Source organism: Coffea eugenioides, chromosome 7 (genome assembly GCF_003713205.1).
Source record: "Coffea eugenioides isolate CCC68of chromosome 7, Ceug_1.0, whole genome shotgun sequence".
In the NCBI taxonomy this organism is placed as follows: Eukaryota; Viridiplantae; Streptophyta; class Magnoliopsida; order Gentianales; family Rubiaceae; genus Coffea; species Coffea eugenioides.
The window spans coordinates 14064863-14081824 of record NC_040041.1 but is presented as its reverse complement, the minus strand read 5'-3'; the positions used below and the strand labels follow the sequence as shown (position 1 = coordinate 14081824).

General features: G+C 35.9%; 2 protein-coding genes across 4 annotated transcripts; both read left to right on the top strand.

The window, feature by feature from the left end:
• The first annotated feature begins 457 nt into the window (after positions 1-457).
• LOC113777492 lies at positions 458-9236 on the top strand. 3 transcript variants are annotated; one of them, XM_027322600.1, is made up of 10 exons: positions 458-756; positions 5755-5807; positions 5912-6118; positions 6223-6312; positions 6414-6509; positions 6587-6892; positions 6976-7059; positions 7165-7296; positions 7451-7505; positions 9004-9233. In XM_027322600.1, the coding sequence occupies exons 4-9, from the start codon at positions 6265-6267 to the stop codon at positions 7502-7504; spliced, it is 720 nt and encodes a 239-aa protein (XP_027178401.1). In that variant the 5' UTR covers positions 458-756; positions 5755-5807; positions 5912-6118; positions 6223-6264; the 3' UTR covers position 7505; positions 9004-9233. The 3 variants fall into 3 exon arrangements, with proteins under 3 accessions (XP_027178401.1, XP_027178402.1, XP_027178400.1); XM_027322601.1 differs by lacking the exon at positions 458-756 and adding an exon at positions 5207-5441 and having other exon boundaries at positions 5581-5807; positions 8979-9236; XM_027322599.1 differs by lacking the exon at positions 458-756 and adding an exon at positions 5207-5441 and having other exon boundaries at positions 5581-5807.
• Positions 9237-10542: 1306 nt separating this feature from the next.
• Positions 10543-12720, top strand: LOC113776985 (receptor-like protein 3). The gene has a single exon (XM_027322036.1). The coding sequence runs from the start codon at positions 10543-10545 to the stop codon at positions 12718-12720; it is 2178 nt and encodes a 725-aa protein (XP_027177837.1).
• Positions 12721-16962: the final 4242 nt, after the last annotated feature.

Genomic DNA, 16962 nt, shown 5'->3' with positions numbered 1-16962 from the left:
ATTATGAAAAAAGAGCACCCACCAAAGGAACTTGGTTATTTGCCTGGCATCCACTTCAATGGGGTCTTTTTTTCCCACTTAGCAAGGTAGCTCTTTTTCTTAATCCCTGTTGTCTGCAGTTTCCACATCCGCTAGCTGCCACCATGTAGCCATCCATACACTACAAGAAAACGGGCTTTTTGCAACGCTTTTGCTGTGACACAAGGAGAAAGTGCGGTAAATAAGCAGCAAATTTCAATTTGTGCTGCAAATTTCACAACGGTTCCTAATTTTTACATAAAAACGACATAGTTTTAATAAAACCCATAAAAGATAGTTTCCTAGCACAATCCACATATCGATCCCTTGTAAAAAGGTATCGATATTTTCAGGTCACATGTCCTTTCTTGATAATAAAATTGAATAACATTCCCTTATTTTTCGATAATAATAGAATGTATTCCTGAAAGTAGCAAGTCTTCCTATTCGCTTTCCTTATCGATGAAGTAAAAGGTGAAGGAGAACGCCAGTCCCTACTCGTCATATTCCCCAGCTCAAATCTGGGCCAACTCGATCCGCGTCCACCCAGCACCAGCGGCAGGGCAGCCGCTCTTCCGGCCCCAAAATCAGTCCTCCTCGCATGCATTAGCACACAGCGATCTCTTTTTCTTTGGAATCCTCCGCCGCACTCCAAATCCAAGCTATTTTTCCTACAGAACTTTTGATTGCAGATCTATCTACTCTACTCACTCCTTTTCCTCTGTCTCGCTCCAACTGGTAATATTGCTATCTTTTTTTTCTTTTTTTTTTAATTAATCGATTTTTTTACATCTAGAGACTTGTTAGGGTTTCGAGTTCGGATCATGTTTCTTAGCAACTTGCTTTTGTTTGGGAGAATTTTGAATTTCGATTTTAATTGTGTTGTCGAGCGGTCTCCTCTAATTTGTGATTCACGCTTAATTCTTCTGGGGAGTGGTTACCCTGTCTTTTTTCCTACACGCGGTTCCTGGAGAAAGGAAAAAATTGTCCTGACAGTTTATTTGTTGATTCAGTCCTGAATCTGGTGAATTAAGGTGACAATTATTGTGATATATGACTGAAATATTTTTCACACTAAGAAAAATGTTTCAAAAAAATATGTGACAATTGTGGAAAGAGTTGAGGATTTGAATATCTAGATTCTGAAAGGCGTTAGATGAACCTTACTTCATCTTGGTGAATGTTTAAATACTTTACAGGTAAGTAGTGTAGTTTTTTTTTTTCCTCATTTTTAATGATATCCTTTGTTTTGGGTAGTGCTCAGTCATGTAGGCGCAACTATATGTTCAGATTAAACAGAGAAGAATTTGGAGATTTATGTAACATCAAAATAACTGTAATGTCCTGTCAAGGTTTACAGGCTTGCAGCAACATATGGGTCGTTGTTCAGGGGAGAGTATAAATGGACAGGAAAACTTGCTTGGTTGTCCAGCTTTTGGTAGGTGATTCATTTCTGAATTACTAGCTCTGGAATGAAAGCAATAGGCAATTTTAACAAAGGAGTAAACTAGCTCTGGAGTGAAAGTAATAGGCAATTTTAAATCATTTTTGTTTGTAGCTTTTGCTGTGGCTGTGGTAATTTTGTAGCAGATTACAGCAGACTGACAATGGTATATGGTTAAAACTGTCAAATGAATAATTTGATTCGCTCTCAATTTATGTATTAAAGTTCCATTTTTAAACTGTACAAGGAGGCAGTGCAGCGAGATTTATGTATTCCTAGATAGGTTCTGTTCTTTAATTTTCTCTATGTGCTGTAAATTACCTTCACTGTTACGGGCCTCATATCCTCCTTTTTCAGCTTTGTGATTTCAAATCCCTGAGGAAGTGCCTCTCTCAGAGGGCCCATTGAAGCAGCCTTCACTAAGTTCTTCATGTAAGTGTTTCTTGCAATTAGGAATTTGTAAGACAATCTAGCTCCCCTGATTTATCTATGTTTCTTTTTCTTGCAAACAGAACACTGGTTTGCATATTGACATAAATTCACCACATTCTTTTGGCATTGAGAAGTTGGGTTAACTGTTAACATCGCATTCCACTATGAGCATAGCAAACTGGGATGCACATGCTGCACTTTATTTTTTATTTTTTTTGCATGTTAATAAATTTGCTATTTTTCAATTCTGTTTATAAGGTCTCTTTTCTTGCCTTCTCAATCTTGTTTCTTGTAGAATGGATGATAGGTCTTGAGATTTTAGAACAACTAAGAGATTTTAGAAATGAATTTGGAAAGGATCAACCAGTTTCCTCAGCTAGGAAAAGGAAAAGGAGGACTAAAGATAATAATGACTTTGAACAAAGTCCCATATGTAGGTATAATTGGAAAAGATTGAATGTATTCTTTCAGTTACCGTATTGGGTGGATAATTTGCTTCCACATAATCTGGATATAATGCATATTGAGAAGAATTTCTTGGAGAATCTCTTGTGGACACTGTTGGGGATGGGCAAGACAAATGATGACATTAATGCTCGATATGATCTAAAAGAAATGGGGATAAGAAAGGCACTTCACCCACAATCTAAGGGTGACAAAGTGTTTCTTCCACCTGCATGCTTCACAATGAGCAAAGATGAAAAAGAAATTTTTTGTAATGTGCTAAAAACTGTCAAGGTCCCTGATGGTTATGCATCAAACATTTCGAGGTGTGTGAATATTAAAGAACGACAAATCTCTGGGTTAAAGAGTCATGATTGTCACATATTAATGCAACAATTGTTATCCATTGCTGTGAGAAGAATATTGCCTAAACATGTTTGCAGAATTATCATTGAGTTACGAGATATATTTAGGCAATTATACTCGAAAGTGCTTACTGTAGCAGATTGTGAAACTTTGGAGGACCGTACTCCACTGGCCCTTTGTGAACTTGAGAAGATGTTTCCACCTCCATTTTTCAATATCATGGAGCATTTGCTTGTTCACTTGCCTGAAGAGGCGAAACTTGGTGGACCATTTCAATTTCGGTCTATGTATCCTATTGAGAGGTAAAAGATTATCAACTTAATCTATGTACATTGAAAAATCACCACCAATATTAATATAAATTCTATGCATAGGTATCTGTGTACTTTGAAAAATTATGTACGGAGTCGAAGTCACCCTGAAGGTTCAATAGCAGAGGGCTACTTGGCGGAAGAATGTATGACATTCTGTTCCATGTACTTGGACAATATTGAATCAAAGTTGAATCGCCCACCTAGGAACTATGAAGGTGAATATTTAAATAGATAGATTGGCCGTCCCTTAGGAAAAGAAGAGGTCATCTATTTAGATGATGTCTCTTGGGTTCAAGCTCATCGTTATGTTCTTGGAAATCTTGAAACTGTTGATCCTTTTCGCAGGTAAGTTCACAGTTTATCAAACTTAATCAATAACTCATGAATTATTGCTTTCATTAAAGTATTTAATGACTAATGTAGGGACCATAAGCATTTGCTAAAACTGGAAAAACCACGCATGTCAAACTATGAAAGGGAGAAAATTCATAGTGAAACATTTTACAAGTGGTTTAAGAAGCATGTAAGTTTTAAATTCAGTAGTGAATTTAATTGAGCTTCATTTTCATATATTTAATATTCTCTAGAGTTAACATACAATAACAGTTTTTGTTCAAAACTTGTAGGTTGCAGATTTGGAAAAATCTAATAGTTGCCATGATTATTATAAAGAAATTGCTTATTTGGCTGCTGGTCCTGATAAGTGGGCAAAAAGCTATTCTGGTTACATTGTTAATGGTTTTCGTTTCCATACTAAGAAGCGTGAGATGAGAAGGCAAACTCAAAATAGTGGTGTATTTGTGAATGCTAGTGCCAATAGTTTCGCTAGTACAAAGGATAAGAACCCTATATCTGGAATTTTAGAATACTATGGGGTCTTAGTGGATATTGTTGAGTTGAGATACTCAAATGACATTAAATTTGTGATGTTCAAGTGTGATTGGGTTGATAATGTCACTGGAATGAAACAAGATGAACACAACTTCACACTTGTTAACTTTGATCATATATTGTACAAGCAAAACACGAAGAATGATGAGCCTTTCATCCTGGCCTCTCAAGCACAGCAAGCTTGGTATGTTCGGGATGCATTGGAACCTGAATGGAATATAGTTGTCAAGATGACCCCTCGAGATCTTTTCATTATTGATCCAGAAATTAACATATGTGAAGATATCCAGGATGAGCATTCTGGATGGCAACATGTTAATAACAATAATTCTGAGGATAGTAACGTTTCATGGGTTAGGGAAGGTGTTGATGGAGTTATACTTGATGCACAAACTACAAAATCCAAGGCACACGTTGCTGAAGTTGATGATGGATTCTTCTCTGATGAGGATAATCTTGGGATTGACAATACGATTGATGATACAAGTGATGATGATGATTTTTTTGATAAAGCCCAACAAGGAGACAAGGCTGATGATTGACTCTAATTTTGGAATATAATCCTAACATTTTGTTATATGAAGTTTAGACATGCCAATATTAGATGAAGTTACTGATTAGTATGAAAAATATTAATTGTGGGATCATTTTCACTGCCTTGGATGTCAATTTATAATTCCTTATGTTCATATTAGTCTCCTTGATAACCTGCATTCTACTTCTTTTTTTAGCAGGTTGGTAATGCTGGATTTACCTTATGTTCAATTTATGATTCCTTATGTTCATATTAGCAAGTTGGTAATGTTGGTTTCATTGGGTTATAGTTCCTTAATATGTATATGTTCTTTGTGTTTGCAGATTTTAGAAACTTAAACTCCAAAAGTAAGATGATACAACACTCTCTTGCTGAATTGTGTGATTGGTTTCTGAAAAAAGCCAGTAAAATTAATCATCTTACTTAACTTTGCCTTCAAAAATCAGAAGCTGCTTTTATAGGTTTTCCATGGCACCAAGTAAGAAGGGGTCCCGCAAAGTTGTTGGGCCAATGTCCGGAGCGCATATTGAGTCCACTAATAGTTTGAACCCTGTTTCACAGTCAAGCTCTCAATCTTATCAGACTTGCCCCAATCATTATTCAAAGCCTCCAGCACATAAATTCATTGGGGCAATGCCTGGAATACGCATAGACCCTACATCTAGCTCAAACTCTGTTTCTCGACCTAATTGTCAAGCGAAATCACATGACTCCAATTCAAATTCAAACTCAGCTTCTAGGTTTATTGCTGCTTCTCAGTTCAACTCTAAAGCCAATTCACATCAGTTGAACTCCAAGGCTGATTCTCAACTAAATTCCCATCCTAATTCACATATCGGTCAAGGCTTTCATTCTCAACCACTAGTAGACCATCGTGAGCAACCAGATTCCTTTGATAACAATGATTCTGAAGCTGGATCAGGTTCTTCATATGATTCAGAAGACATAGAGGATGTCTTTGATGGTACTTTTGATGATGATGATTCTAGTGAAGAAGGTCGGTTGGAAAAGAAAAGATTACCACAAATAGTTTTGAGTCTAGCATTCCTTATTATAAGCTTTGTATAATATTCATAAAAAAAATTATATGAATCACAATTTCTTCTTTTGTATGTGTATGTGTTTTTTGTACACAGGAGACAATAGTGGTAGAGGACTAGCCAGACGAAGTGCTGGTTGGGGTGGTGGAAAGAAATTGGAGTTAGTTTGGAATGCACGGGGCCAAGTAATTGGTCCTAATGCTACACAGTATATAAGTCAAGTAGGAATCTTAGTAAAGGATGGTAATAAATTACCACTCACGTACACAGATTGGAGGGCCATGCCTGAAGGATCTAAGGAGAGATTTTGGGAAGATATTAAGGTATTTTGACTCACTATCAAAGTTAGCAACATTTTTTTTCTTTTTATTTCATACAATCTTGTAGCTTGTGAATGTTTAAACTTTTGTTTTGTAATTTTTGATAGAGAAATACAAATATTGATGATACATGCAAGAAAGTACAAATGATAAGGGTCAGCAAATTGTGGAGAAATTGGAAATCAAAAGTCAAGAGCATGTATTTCACTCCTTATAGGAGGCACAGGTCATGGCTATTAGCACACTGTCCTGCAAGAGTTGAGGAGGATCAATGGCCTATTTTGGTTGATTATTGGAGCTCAGAAGATGTCAAGGCATGTATTTATTGTCACATCTCTTTTGCTTTTGAATTAAATTCTAGTGCTATTATGATTTTGATGTGTTGTTAACTACCTTTTTCTGTTTTGTACATAATTAGAAGCAAAGCAAGATTAATAGCAAGAATCGAAAAAAATAAAAGATGCCACATCGAACAGGGCGAAAAGATCATGTGAACCTCAGGGAAGAGGTATATTAAATTCTAATGCTTATGTTTCTAGCAATTTTTTCTGGAACATAGTCTTATTTAGAAATATTAACACTTTAGTTTGTACATTGAATATGTGGCAGCTTCGGATTAAAACTGGAAAAGAGCCTTCGAAACTAGACGTTTTTATTCATTCAAGACAAGGAAAACAAATGGATGAGTTGACTTCACAAACAATTGTAAGAATAGCTTTTAGTCACTTTTTATTGGTTTTACTTCATAAATAATTCTTTCTTCTGTCTGTTTTTCAATTTAGGCAACTATGAATGAGGAAATACAAAAACTGCCAGAGACATCCAGGGATGATAATTTTGTGAAAGATATACTCTATGAAAATATTCTTGGACCTGAAAAACCAGGTCGTCTTCGAACTTATGGGGTAGGTGCGACTCCAAAAGACGTGTATAGGATGTCAGATAACATGAATGATGGACAAAAGAAAGCATTTGAGGATGCAGTGAATGAGAAAGTGGAAATCATACGTGGTGAACTACGAGAAGAAATGAATTCGAAATTGGCAGATTTTAAGGAGGAGTTGATTGCTCAATTTGAAGCAAGAATGGTTTGGGATAACTATTTTGTTAAATATTATAGTTTTTCTAATTTTTTTATTGCTTTAGTTACTATTGGTCTTTGTTCTTCCAGAGGGCATCCACATGTGACTTGGCATCACTCCAAAGAAGAGAAATGAATGCAGCAAAACAATCTCAAATTTCGGACTCATTAGAGGTTGTATATTAATTCATACAATTCGATTTTGTGTTCAAACTCTCTGAAATATCAGCAGCTATGGCCTGATTTTCTTTTCTTCACACTTTGTTGATAATGTAACAGGTTGGTGATAGAATGAACAGGGAAGTTGGAACAAATGATGCTGAAATGTACAAGGAAGTTGGAACAAATGATGCTGAAATAAACAAGTGTGAAATGAATAAAAAAGTTTCTTCAATTGCTGATATTCTTGAGGTATAGTATGCGTACTTTGAGTTGGTCCTTCTATAGAAGACCAATTTTGCTGAGTTCCTTGTTGATATTGAATTGTGCATGACTTCCTTGTTGATGACTATTTGTGCATGAGCTCCTTGTTGATATTTAATTGACTAGTCTTTTGTTATACCAGAACCATCATACAAAGAAGAAAAGGAGCAGGACTACTTGCAAACGACTTGCTTGAGGTACTGGAAAAGTTTCTGGAAATAACTCTATTTTGTCAAGTTTTCCAAATGTTGAACAATTTGATGGATTGGTATGAACTACGAAGAATCCCCCATGTTTCCTTAGGGAACTTTTTAGCGTACGAGTGGCCTAAGACTTTCTGGTACACTAGCATACTCAGGCAGCCAGCTAGCGTAGCTACCAAGCTAGGCAGTGTCTTGGTAATTCAAGATATCAATGTCCAAGAGTGGGGAAAATGGGATAATGACTGTCTAAACTTTGTACCAAGAGTTCTGTCCACTCAGGCATTTAAATGGAAATGAATATGCCTGTTAACTTGATTAAGTGGAATTACATTTGGACATTTCTACTGAGGAACTAGATTTTGGTTCCTTCTTCGTTTGTCTTTTATGGCCCCGTGTGATCACTTGGGGTCACAGCCTTGAATGTAGAAAGACTATTGGTCCATTTGGAATAAGTGTTTTTGAAATGTATTTTGAGGAGGGAGGAAAGAGGGAGGGGAGAGGAAAGGAGAGAATGAAGCAGGAGGAGGGGGAGGGGGTGGCAGCGTTGAGGAGAAAGGAAGATCGGGGATGACGGTGGCGGGTGTAAGAAGAAAGAGATAATAGTTTTTTTTTTAGTGCATTTGAAATTGTGTAAATTTGAAATGTGTTATTGTACACTCCAAAAACAAAAATAACTATCTGGAAAACTCCATAATCCAAGCAGAGCCATATAATCAAAGACAAATACATTGCAAAAGTAAAATTGCTGACCTTTATAATCCACCATAAAAGCTGAGTTAAAAGGGTGCAATAGATTCTTGAGTTAGTCTCGAGTGGAAAGTGATCATTGTTAGGAATATGTCATTTTCACGAGAAAAACTTTTGCTCCTGTTCGTGTCTTTCCAACTAAGAAAATGATCAGTGCTGTTAACTAAAAACCTGCTTTTTATGTTGCATCTACGAAAAGAACAGAGTCATTATGGACTTTGAGTTTGAGTTACACACAGTTAATCAGAGACAGCATGGTTATTGGTTTGGCAAGTCAAGGTGTCTCGGAAATCCTGGCTTGGCTAGTACTGATCAAGAACAGATTTGATTGCTGAATTTCTTGGATCTCCACCAAGATTTTGTGAAAGCAACTCTCACTCTTGTGCATGTGTTCGTGAGCCTACTTTTTTGCCTTAATTAACATATTAAACTTGGCAAGTCGCACATATGAATGATGCCATGGATTGCTGCCTTTATTCCATTCACAGTTCTTGAAAGCAACTCTCATGGTTCCGCATCTGTGTTTGTGACCATACACTTTTTTGGGTCTTCCACATACTTAAATTAGTTGTACTTCTTTAATTCAGCATGTACTTTATAATAGTAACTGTTTGCCCCTTTTCAGTGTCTGTGAAAAGGTTGAATTACAAATTCCGTTTCAGTATCTATTGTTATATTAACGTTTTCTTCATGCTTAATGGGTTGGGGTTATATGAGCAGGGGACTAATAGAATACACTTTGCAGCCCTGGACTTGATGGTACATTGGAAGCATGCGGATTGGGAGATATGAAGATGTTTTTGAGAGATGTATGATAAAGTGTTGTACTTTTGAAGACAAGCACATTTTGGAATATATGAAATATCTTGTAATTGGAGCGAACAATATTAAATGATAAAGTTTGTAGAATTTGACTAAAACAATGTATGGTACTTTATTCTAGTGTATTGTGGAACTATATTTTGTTATAATATTCGATTTTAGGATATTTGAGCATGATAATTATTGTACCATGAAAAATTTGATTTCTGGTCTTTATATTGGTGACTTTTTTGCGACGCAAGTTTTTGTCGCATGACATTGTGGATATTTTGTAGCGCATTTTTTGTGCCGCAAGTAGAGTGATGCAAATGCATGCGACATGTTGAAAAATTGTGTCGTTTTCTTTTGTAACGGCTACTTTTGTGACACAATTTAATTCCGTCGCATTTGTGCCGCAAAAAGGTTTTCGCGGCGGTTTTTGGACTTTTTGCAGCATATTTCTGGCGTCGTGAAAAGTCAGTTTTCTTGTAGTGCATATTGATTGAAATAACAGAAGTAACTTAAAATAAAAGTTCAAAAATTTACCCAACGGCCAACAGAGAAAAATGTGTTGACCATCAATTAGTCAAAATCCTTATTAATTTTAAGACTAACATCACTTAAACAAAATTCCAAGAAATAATCTACTATAAGTAGTAGTATATACTAACCATTGCTAAGATAGAGGATATATCTGGCTGTTTTGCAATAACCAAATTATCATAGCTAAAAATTAGCTGAAACCATAGTTAAAAATGCCATTAAAATCCACATGGAAAATTTAAAAAAAAAACACACACACAAATTACATTCAAACTAATTTTCATTTCTTTTTCCCTGAAGTCAGACTATTTTTCTTGAATAATAGAACGGTCAGCTAGCATGAGTATAAAATCTAGTATACCCAAGAAACATGCAAGAAAAGGCTCTTTATCCATGCTATAGCCACTAGAAATTGCTTAACTGAATCAGCTACAAATTTGATCACCGGGTCAAGAACTGATTCATCATGAGTTTCCTCTTCCTCCTCCTTTTTGGCTGCTCCAAAACAAATGGAAAAAATTTGCTCAAAAAAAAAAAATTTCTCATTTAAATATTTTTGTCTTTTCTACTAGGCTGACTAAGTCCGGCAGACATAGTTTCATATCATACCCATGTCAGAAAAATATTCTTTTGATTTTTTTATTTTTTGAGTAATAATCAAAGGAATTAGCCTGCTCTGTCATGGTGTCATTTTCTTGGAAGGAGAATATGGCCTCAGTTCCCCGTCAAAAAGAGTAGAAGTAAACCATCCAATAGCCAATTAACACGGTCAATGTTCTACAAGCCTTGATAATGTCGAGTTTTACTAAGGAAAGAGAAAGACCATCTTAGTCTTTGCCAAAAGTTTGTTCTCTGACTGGATCACCAGTGAGCTTCAATGTTCTTGAATTCACTTCATAACTCTTCATCTTCCCTCCTCTGTGGCTGCTGCTTTTCGTTTATGCAGCTGCTGGCTGTCTTCATCTTGGTTTTTCCATGCTATGGTACTAGAACTAGCCAAGCTTCATGCAATCAACTTGATCGGGACTCTTTGTTATCCATCTACAATGGAGTCTCTACTTCATCTCCTTTAAATTGGAGTGTTTCAATTGACTGCTGTTCTTGGGAAGGTGTTAGTTGTGCTTATAATGGTCGGGTGTCCCGCCTATGGCTGACTTCACGAGGCCTTGAAGGAAAAATCTCTATTTCAATCACAAACCTCAGCCATCTTAGACAACTCAGTTTGGCGCACAATCAGCTCAGTGGCCATCTGCCAGAAAGGCTTTTTTTGTCACTAAATAGACTGGAAATGATCGATTTAAGCTACAATAGTCTCTCTGGACAATTACAGGCATCTGGTGATCATTTGCCAGTATTCATCAAAACAGTGGATCTTTCCAGTAACAACTTTGAAGGGATTGTTCATTCTCTGTTCCTACAGCCAGCGAGGAACTTGATTAGTTTCAATGTCAGTAATAACAGCTTTTATGGCCAACTACCTTCCGTTATCTGCAACTTCTCTGCTTCAATCATACTTCTTGATTTTTCTTTGAATCATTTCAACGGTTCGATTCCCTTTGGCTTTGGAACCTGCTCCAACTTGAGGGTATTGCGTGCAGGTTTCAATTCAATTATGGGATCTCTTCCTGGTAATTTTTTTGATCTATCAACTTTGCAAGAAATATCCTTTCCAGGCAATAAAATTTCAGGCCCATTGAGTAATGGCATTGTGAATCTTACCAGCCTAAAAGTTCTTGAACTTTATGCCAATGAATTGATTGGCCCAATCCCTCATGAGGTAGGGAAACTTTCCAACTTGGAGTATCTGCTTCTTCACATGAACTACCTGAATGGCACTCTTCCCTTGTCGCTGATGAATTGCACTCGACTCACAAAGCTGAATTTTGGAGTCAACTCTCTTTCCGGTGAACTTTCTGGCATTGATTTCTCAAATTTTCTTCGGCTTAGAACAATTGATCTTGGGACTAATTTGTTCAATGGTAGCTTCCCCTTGAGTATTGCTTCATGTCCATCATTGACTGCAATACGCTTGTCAACTAACCAGCTCACAGGGGAGATCCAACCTGAGATACAATCCTTACAATCATTGTCTTTTTTCTCAATTGCCAATAACAGTCTAACCAACATCACAGGTGCAATCAGAATTCTTAGTGGCTGCAAAAATCTCGGCGTATTGCTACTCTCAAAGAACTTCCGTCATGAAAGCTTGTCAAATGAAGGAAACTTGGTTGGTTCTGATGGATTCCCGAATCTTATGGTTCTGGCATTAGGACGGTGCCAATTAAATGGGAAAATCCCTATTTGGCTGGCTAAACTTGGGAAATTGGAAGTTCTTGATCTCTCAGAAAATGCATTCACTGGTCCAATTCCTAATTGGTTAGGAGTTTTGCCAAATCTGTTTTATTTGGATTTATCTAACAACTTACTTTCAGGTCAATTATCAGCTCAAGTCCTAGGATTGCCACGACTAGTACGTAAGCAGATGGCAGATGAAGTACACTATTCCTACATTGAGTTGTCGCTTTTTGTAAAACCCTATAACCTCTCGTCCCTGCAATACAATAAGCTATCTAGCTTGCCACCAGCTATATATCTTAATGGAAACCACCTCTCTGGGAATATTCCCGTGGAAATTGGCCAATTAAAGTTCATTCATAACCTAGACCTCAGTGATAACCAACTCTCAGGAATCATTCCTGACTCAATATCATATCTGACTAACTTAGAGAGGCTGAACCTTTCTGAAAACCAATTTTCTGGTGAAATACCTTCTTCACTCAAGAATCTTCACTTTTTATCGTCCTTCAGTGTGGCAAACAACAATCTACAGGGCCCAATACCCACTGGAGGTCAGTTTGATACTTTCTCAGACGCAAGTTTTCTCGGCAATCCAGGCTTATGTGGTCAACCTCTTGGGCGCCCTTGCACTGATCTACGAAAGACCACAGCTGCACTCTCTCCAGCAGATAAGGAGAGTCTAGAAACTAAAGTCATATTTTGGCTCACATTTGGGATAGGTTTTGGCATCAGTTTCAGTGTCAGTTTTGTAACAGTTGGTTTAAGTTCAAGAATGTTTCCCCCAGGATCCTGTTGTAGGAGAATATTCTATCAACTCTAGCTTCCAAGTTCCAACCAAGTGAATAATGTAGGCTATCTCGGATGCGATGACAATAAGTTTAAGGAGCACATAATCTTGATTCCCGAAAGCTCCATGGAAATCAGCTTGGCTTGCATGGAAATGGGGCTTTTCATTTTTGTGGTTGCTGTCTGCATTACTGCTATTGCTATTTCAACAAAATTTGGTAGTCAGTCTTCTTCATGATCCTTTTCCCCCAAGACTCTAAAGTGTAAATGTGGCATGTTTCTCAAGTCTTCTCTTGATCCAAGTATCCATTAACCTTTCTCTAATAATAGTTAACATAATAATCATCATCCTACGTTATTAATAACAATCCACAATTTCAGCCAAAAAAAAACTATCCTTTTCCTTGTTTTTGTTTTAATCTTAACTAATAGTAACAGGGCTAGACTAATAAGATCAATTTTCAATGACAGAAGCACTCGAATTAGGCTCTTAAAGTTATCGAGTTTAGTATGCTCGGAAGTTTTTATCCAGTCAAAATTAGGAGTCATAAGCCATATCCATTTTTTGTTTCATTTGGTGAAGAATAAAATTTTTCTAGTAGTTAGTTTAAGTGGTAGATTTCATAGGACTTCTACTTGATCATTTTCATGTTACTTATCCCCAATTTAGAATATTTTAACTCTCGGTTTTGATTAACCACTATATTCTGAGCTTAGACAAAATTGACTCGAATAATAACTCGTAATTTCAGGTCGAGTTTAATCAAGTCAATATCATCTTACTAATTCAAGTTAATTCGGCAACACTTGGCCGAGATTGCATTTTTAAACTTGGAATAAAACCGAGTTGGAGTGTTTTTTTCGGGGGGGGGGGGGGAAGCTTTCTTGAATATACCCAAAAAAAGTAGTATGTTCCTTTTCTTAATTTTTTTGATTTTATTTTGTACTCTAAGAATTTCTTCTTCTTTCTACGTATTCTATGTAGGCAACACTAGTTTATGAAGCAAAATAAGATTCTTCAATTCATCGGGAATAATTCTAAGCATTAAAATTGGATTCTTGAGGGCCTCAGTACTAATAGAATGCATATTTTTGGCTAACTTCCTTTATAAAATGGGAATTCGATTAGATTGAAGTTAACACAGATTGATCTATTTAATCCTAATACAGCTAGGGCATGATGTTGATCACAAGCACACAAACGATCATAAAACAGTAGATGCTCAAGCACATACCTATTATTAAGCACTAAATGGCTTGGAAAATTTATTAACTCGTATCAAAATTAATTCTAACATAAGAAAAAACATTTCATTAATGCAGATTTGCTTGAATGAAATTATCTTTTCTATAAAAAAAAAACAACTATATTTACATGTTAACACCAACTGATTTGCTGATGATTGTTTAAGAGATAAAGGGTTTCTATAAGAAACTGTAAACATATATTTTTCTTTTTATTTTTTTGGTACTATATACAATTATTTCTTCAATAATATAAAGTTTGTTAATAACTTTGCAACAGTCACAGTCAAAATTCCACGCCCAGTTTTCTCCACTACCATCTCAGGTCATTCTTTTAATCCAAGATGATTAGGATAGTTGACTGAAAATTTTTGATAATTTATACAAATTAATATTGCTGTAGCATTAAAGATTTTGCCTATGGCAGCCTTCTACAAAAGCATGAACAATATGTATTAGTGGAAATTGAAGCTTGTGAGAGTCAGTTAAGTTCAATTCATTGGTACGTATTTCTAGGATTATGTGATCTTCTCAGAGAGGTCAGAGGAAATTTATACATCACAAACAAATCCATTACAAGTTTGATAGCACAACTCAATGGGCGGTCAATAACGTTAAGATTTAATCCAAAGCAAATCTTATTATGATTTTATACTTGAGGATATGGTAATCTACTGGTTTGGAACCCTATCAAAATAGCACCAACAGATTAAGGGACGGTAGAATTTCCCCAAAATAACATAACTTGGAGTTATCTTAAATTGCATTCACTTTTCTCCTCTCTGTTGATTATTTTGCAAACATATCTAGTAGAATCCACCTAAACATCTTCCAATTTAAGTTTTTTGTGGCATGAAACTTGCAAAGTTTTTATCAGAGAAGCCATCGAATTATTTATTTCTTCAGTCTAGTAGAGTTGTTGGCAAATGAATCATAATACAAAAAAAAAAAAAAAAAATCAGGTTGTAGACTTTGATTTGAAAGATTCGTGGCGAATAGCTATCAGCATTTTCTGAGGAAAGGAAATCAAGATTGGGAGTTGAGAAAGGGATGAGTTGAATTGTATCGAAAGAGAGAGGGAGGAAATGTAAGCGGCAGATCCGAGTTTGAGACGTCTCACTTATACTAAAAAAAAAACTTAAAAAAAAAAAAGTCAAGATTGGGAGCTGTAATGAATCTAATGTTGTTGGAAATAGCGGACCTGTGTGTGGACATTGAAAATTTTAAATTTTAATTGAATAAGAAAATAAATTAAATTGTCTTTGACTAATTGGTCTAAATGGTTGTTTAAGTCAAGCCCAGTTACTTGCATAATTGGGTAGACAGACTGCGTTAAATTTTGGTCCATGTCAACTGTCTAATCCAATAATTTGGGTTTATGAATGGATTTTTTAAGTCACAGGTACCTGATTTGGGTAGAAAAACCGGTAACCAGGGTGCCGCTTTTTCCAAACTAGACATATAGGTTGCAAGAAAAATGTGCTGCAAGCATCAATGTCAAGTCACCGAAGGCTTTTAAGTCCTTGAGATTATAGAAAAGGTCGTGCACTATGTTAGTGAGTAATATATTAAAACTTATAATCCATGAGATTTTTCATAAGCGACTTATGCTCCCCGAGACAAGTCTTGACTTGTAGTGAGATTATAATGGAATTCATTCAAAATTTTTTCTTTAAAAAAATACAAAACAATTGTAAGAATTTTCGTAAGCGACTTATATTCCAAAAACATGCCATAACCCCTAGTGATGATCGGAGTGAAATTCACCCAAACTTTTTCTTAAAAAGAAAAATACAAAAGGGCTATGTGCACGGTATTAGTAAGCAATTTGTAAGAACTTTCGTAAGTAACTTATACTCCCAAAGGGATGCCCAAATTGCCTTTTATGCTGCATAACTAGAATCTAGATATTTTAGTACTTATTTTAAAATTTTGAGTGTAGTTTTGTTTGCATGAAAATGTAATCCTCAATCATAATTCAAAAGCAGCTTAGGATACGCTTCTTTTTTTTTTTTCTTTTTTGTGGGATCTTAAAGATCAATCAGAATATCAAAAAAAAAGTAGTTGAAACTATAATAAAATAGCTATTTGTGAAGGTCAAAAACTAAAATTAGGTTTTCAAAATCAATTGAAAATTGATAAATGTTTATTTTACATGTTTTTAGTGTATTTTATTACCTAGTTTTTTTGTATGCTTTAGTTATTCTAAGAGCCACTAACTAGATTTCTAGTAAATTTTGCTTTTTGTGGTTTGGTTGCACTAACACATTGGTATTTTGGCTAAAAATTGAGTTATAACTATTGGATTGAAATCATTCTTGAACCTTTTAAAGCTAATATCCTGGGCTATATTTTTTATGAGACATTGAAGTCCAATTCACATGTTTTTATTTAGTAAAAAAGGTGAAATGCAGCCATACATTGCTGCTACCAAAATATGGAAAAGGTTGCTAACTAGTCAAGAGTATTTTGGTCATTTACTAGTCACCAGACCTCTAAATGAGATGATTTTTGATGTATTAGAAAGTTAACTCAAAGGGCTACAATTTTTATAATTTGTACAAGAGCCAGGTCGACTCCATCACCGAGAAATTTGTAGCTCTAATTGGTGTAAAATAGAGCAATTTCTAGAATCCTGTCCAAAGTGTCAAACCCGTAGGGGAAGTGAATTTGTGGACTAAAATGTTGGCTCCATCCGCGTTTTCACTTTGCAGCTGTGCAAGTTGCAACTATTACACAGCCACTGGGCCAATGGCTCAGTGGCCACCAGGGAAGGACTTAAGTCCCTCCTTGGGCCGTAGGTGAGGGTTCAAACTTCATTTACAGCGAAAAAAATTTAAGGGTTGTGTCATAACACTCCCTTGGTCTAGTTGGGTCTGTATACCCACTAGCCCTTACCACAGCCTCCTTAGGCTCCTCTTCCCCCTAGATTAGGATAGAGTAGGTTAAACAAATGCATCGTTGCTGACAAAAAAAAAAGTTGCAAGTATTACACACAAACTTTTTGACCAAATTTTCTAAAGATTTCGAT

What these genes read in the sequence shown, in the direction of transcription:
- LOC113777492 (XM_027322601.1), top strand. Translation starts at nt 6,265, where the DNA reads ATGCCACATCGAACAGGGCGAAAAGATCATGTGAACCTCAGGGAAGAG. An exon ending in AAATTTCGGACTCATTAGAG is followed by an intron (nt 7,060 to 7,164) that starts GTTGTATATTAA and finishes ATAATGTAACAG; the next exon opens with GTTGGTGATAGAATGAACAG. An exon ending in CAATTGCTGATATTCTTGAG is followed by an intron (nt 7,297 to 7,450) that starts GTATAGTATGCG and finishes TTGTTATACCAG; the next exon opens with AACCATCATACAAAGAAGAA.
- LOC113776985 (XM_027322036.1), top strand. Translation starts at nt 10,543, where the DNA reads ATGCAGCTGCTGGCTGTCTTCATCTTGGTTTTTCCATGCTATGGTACT.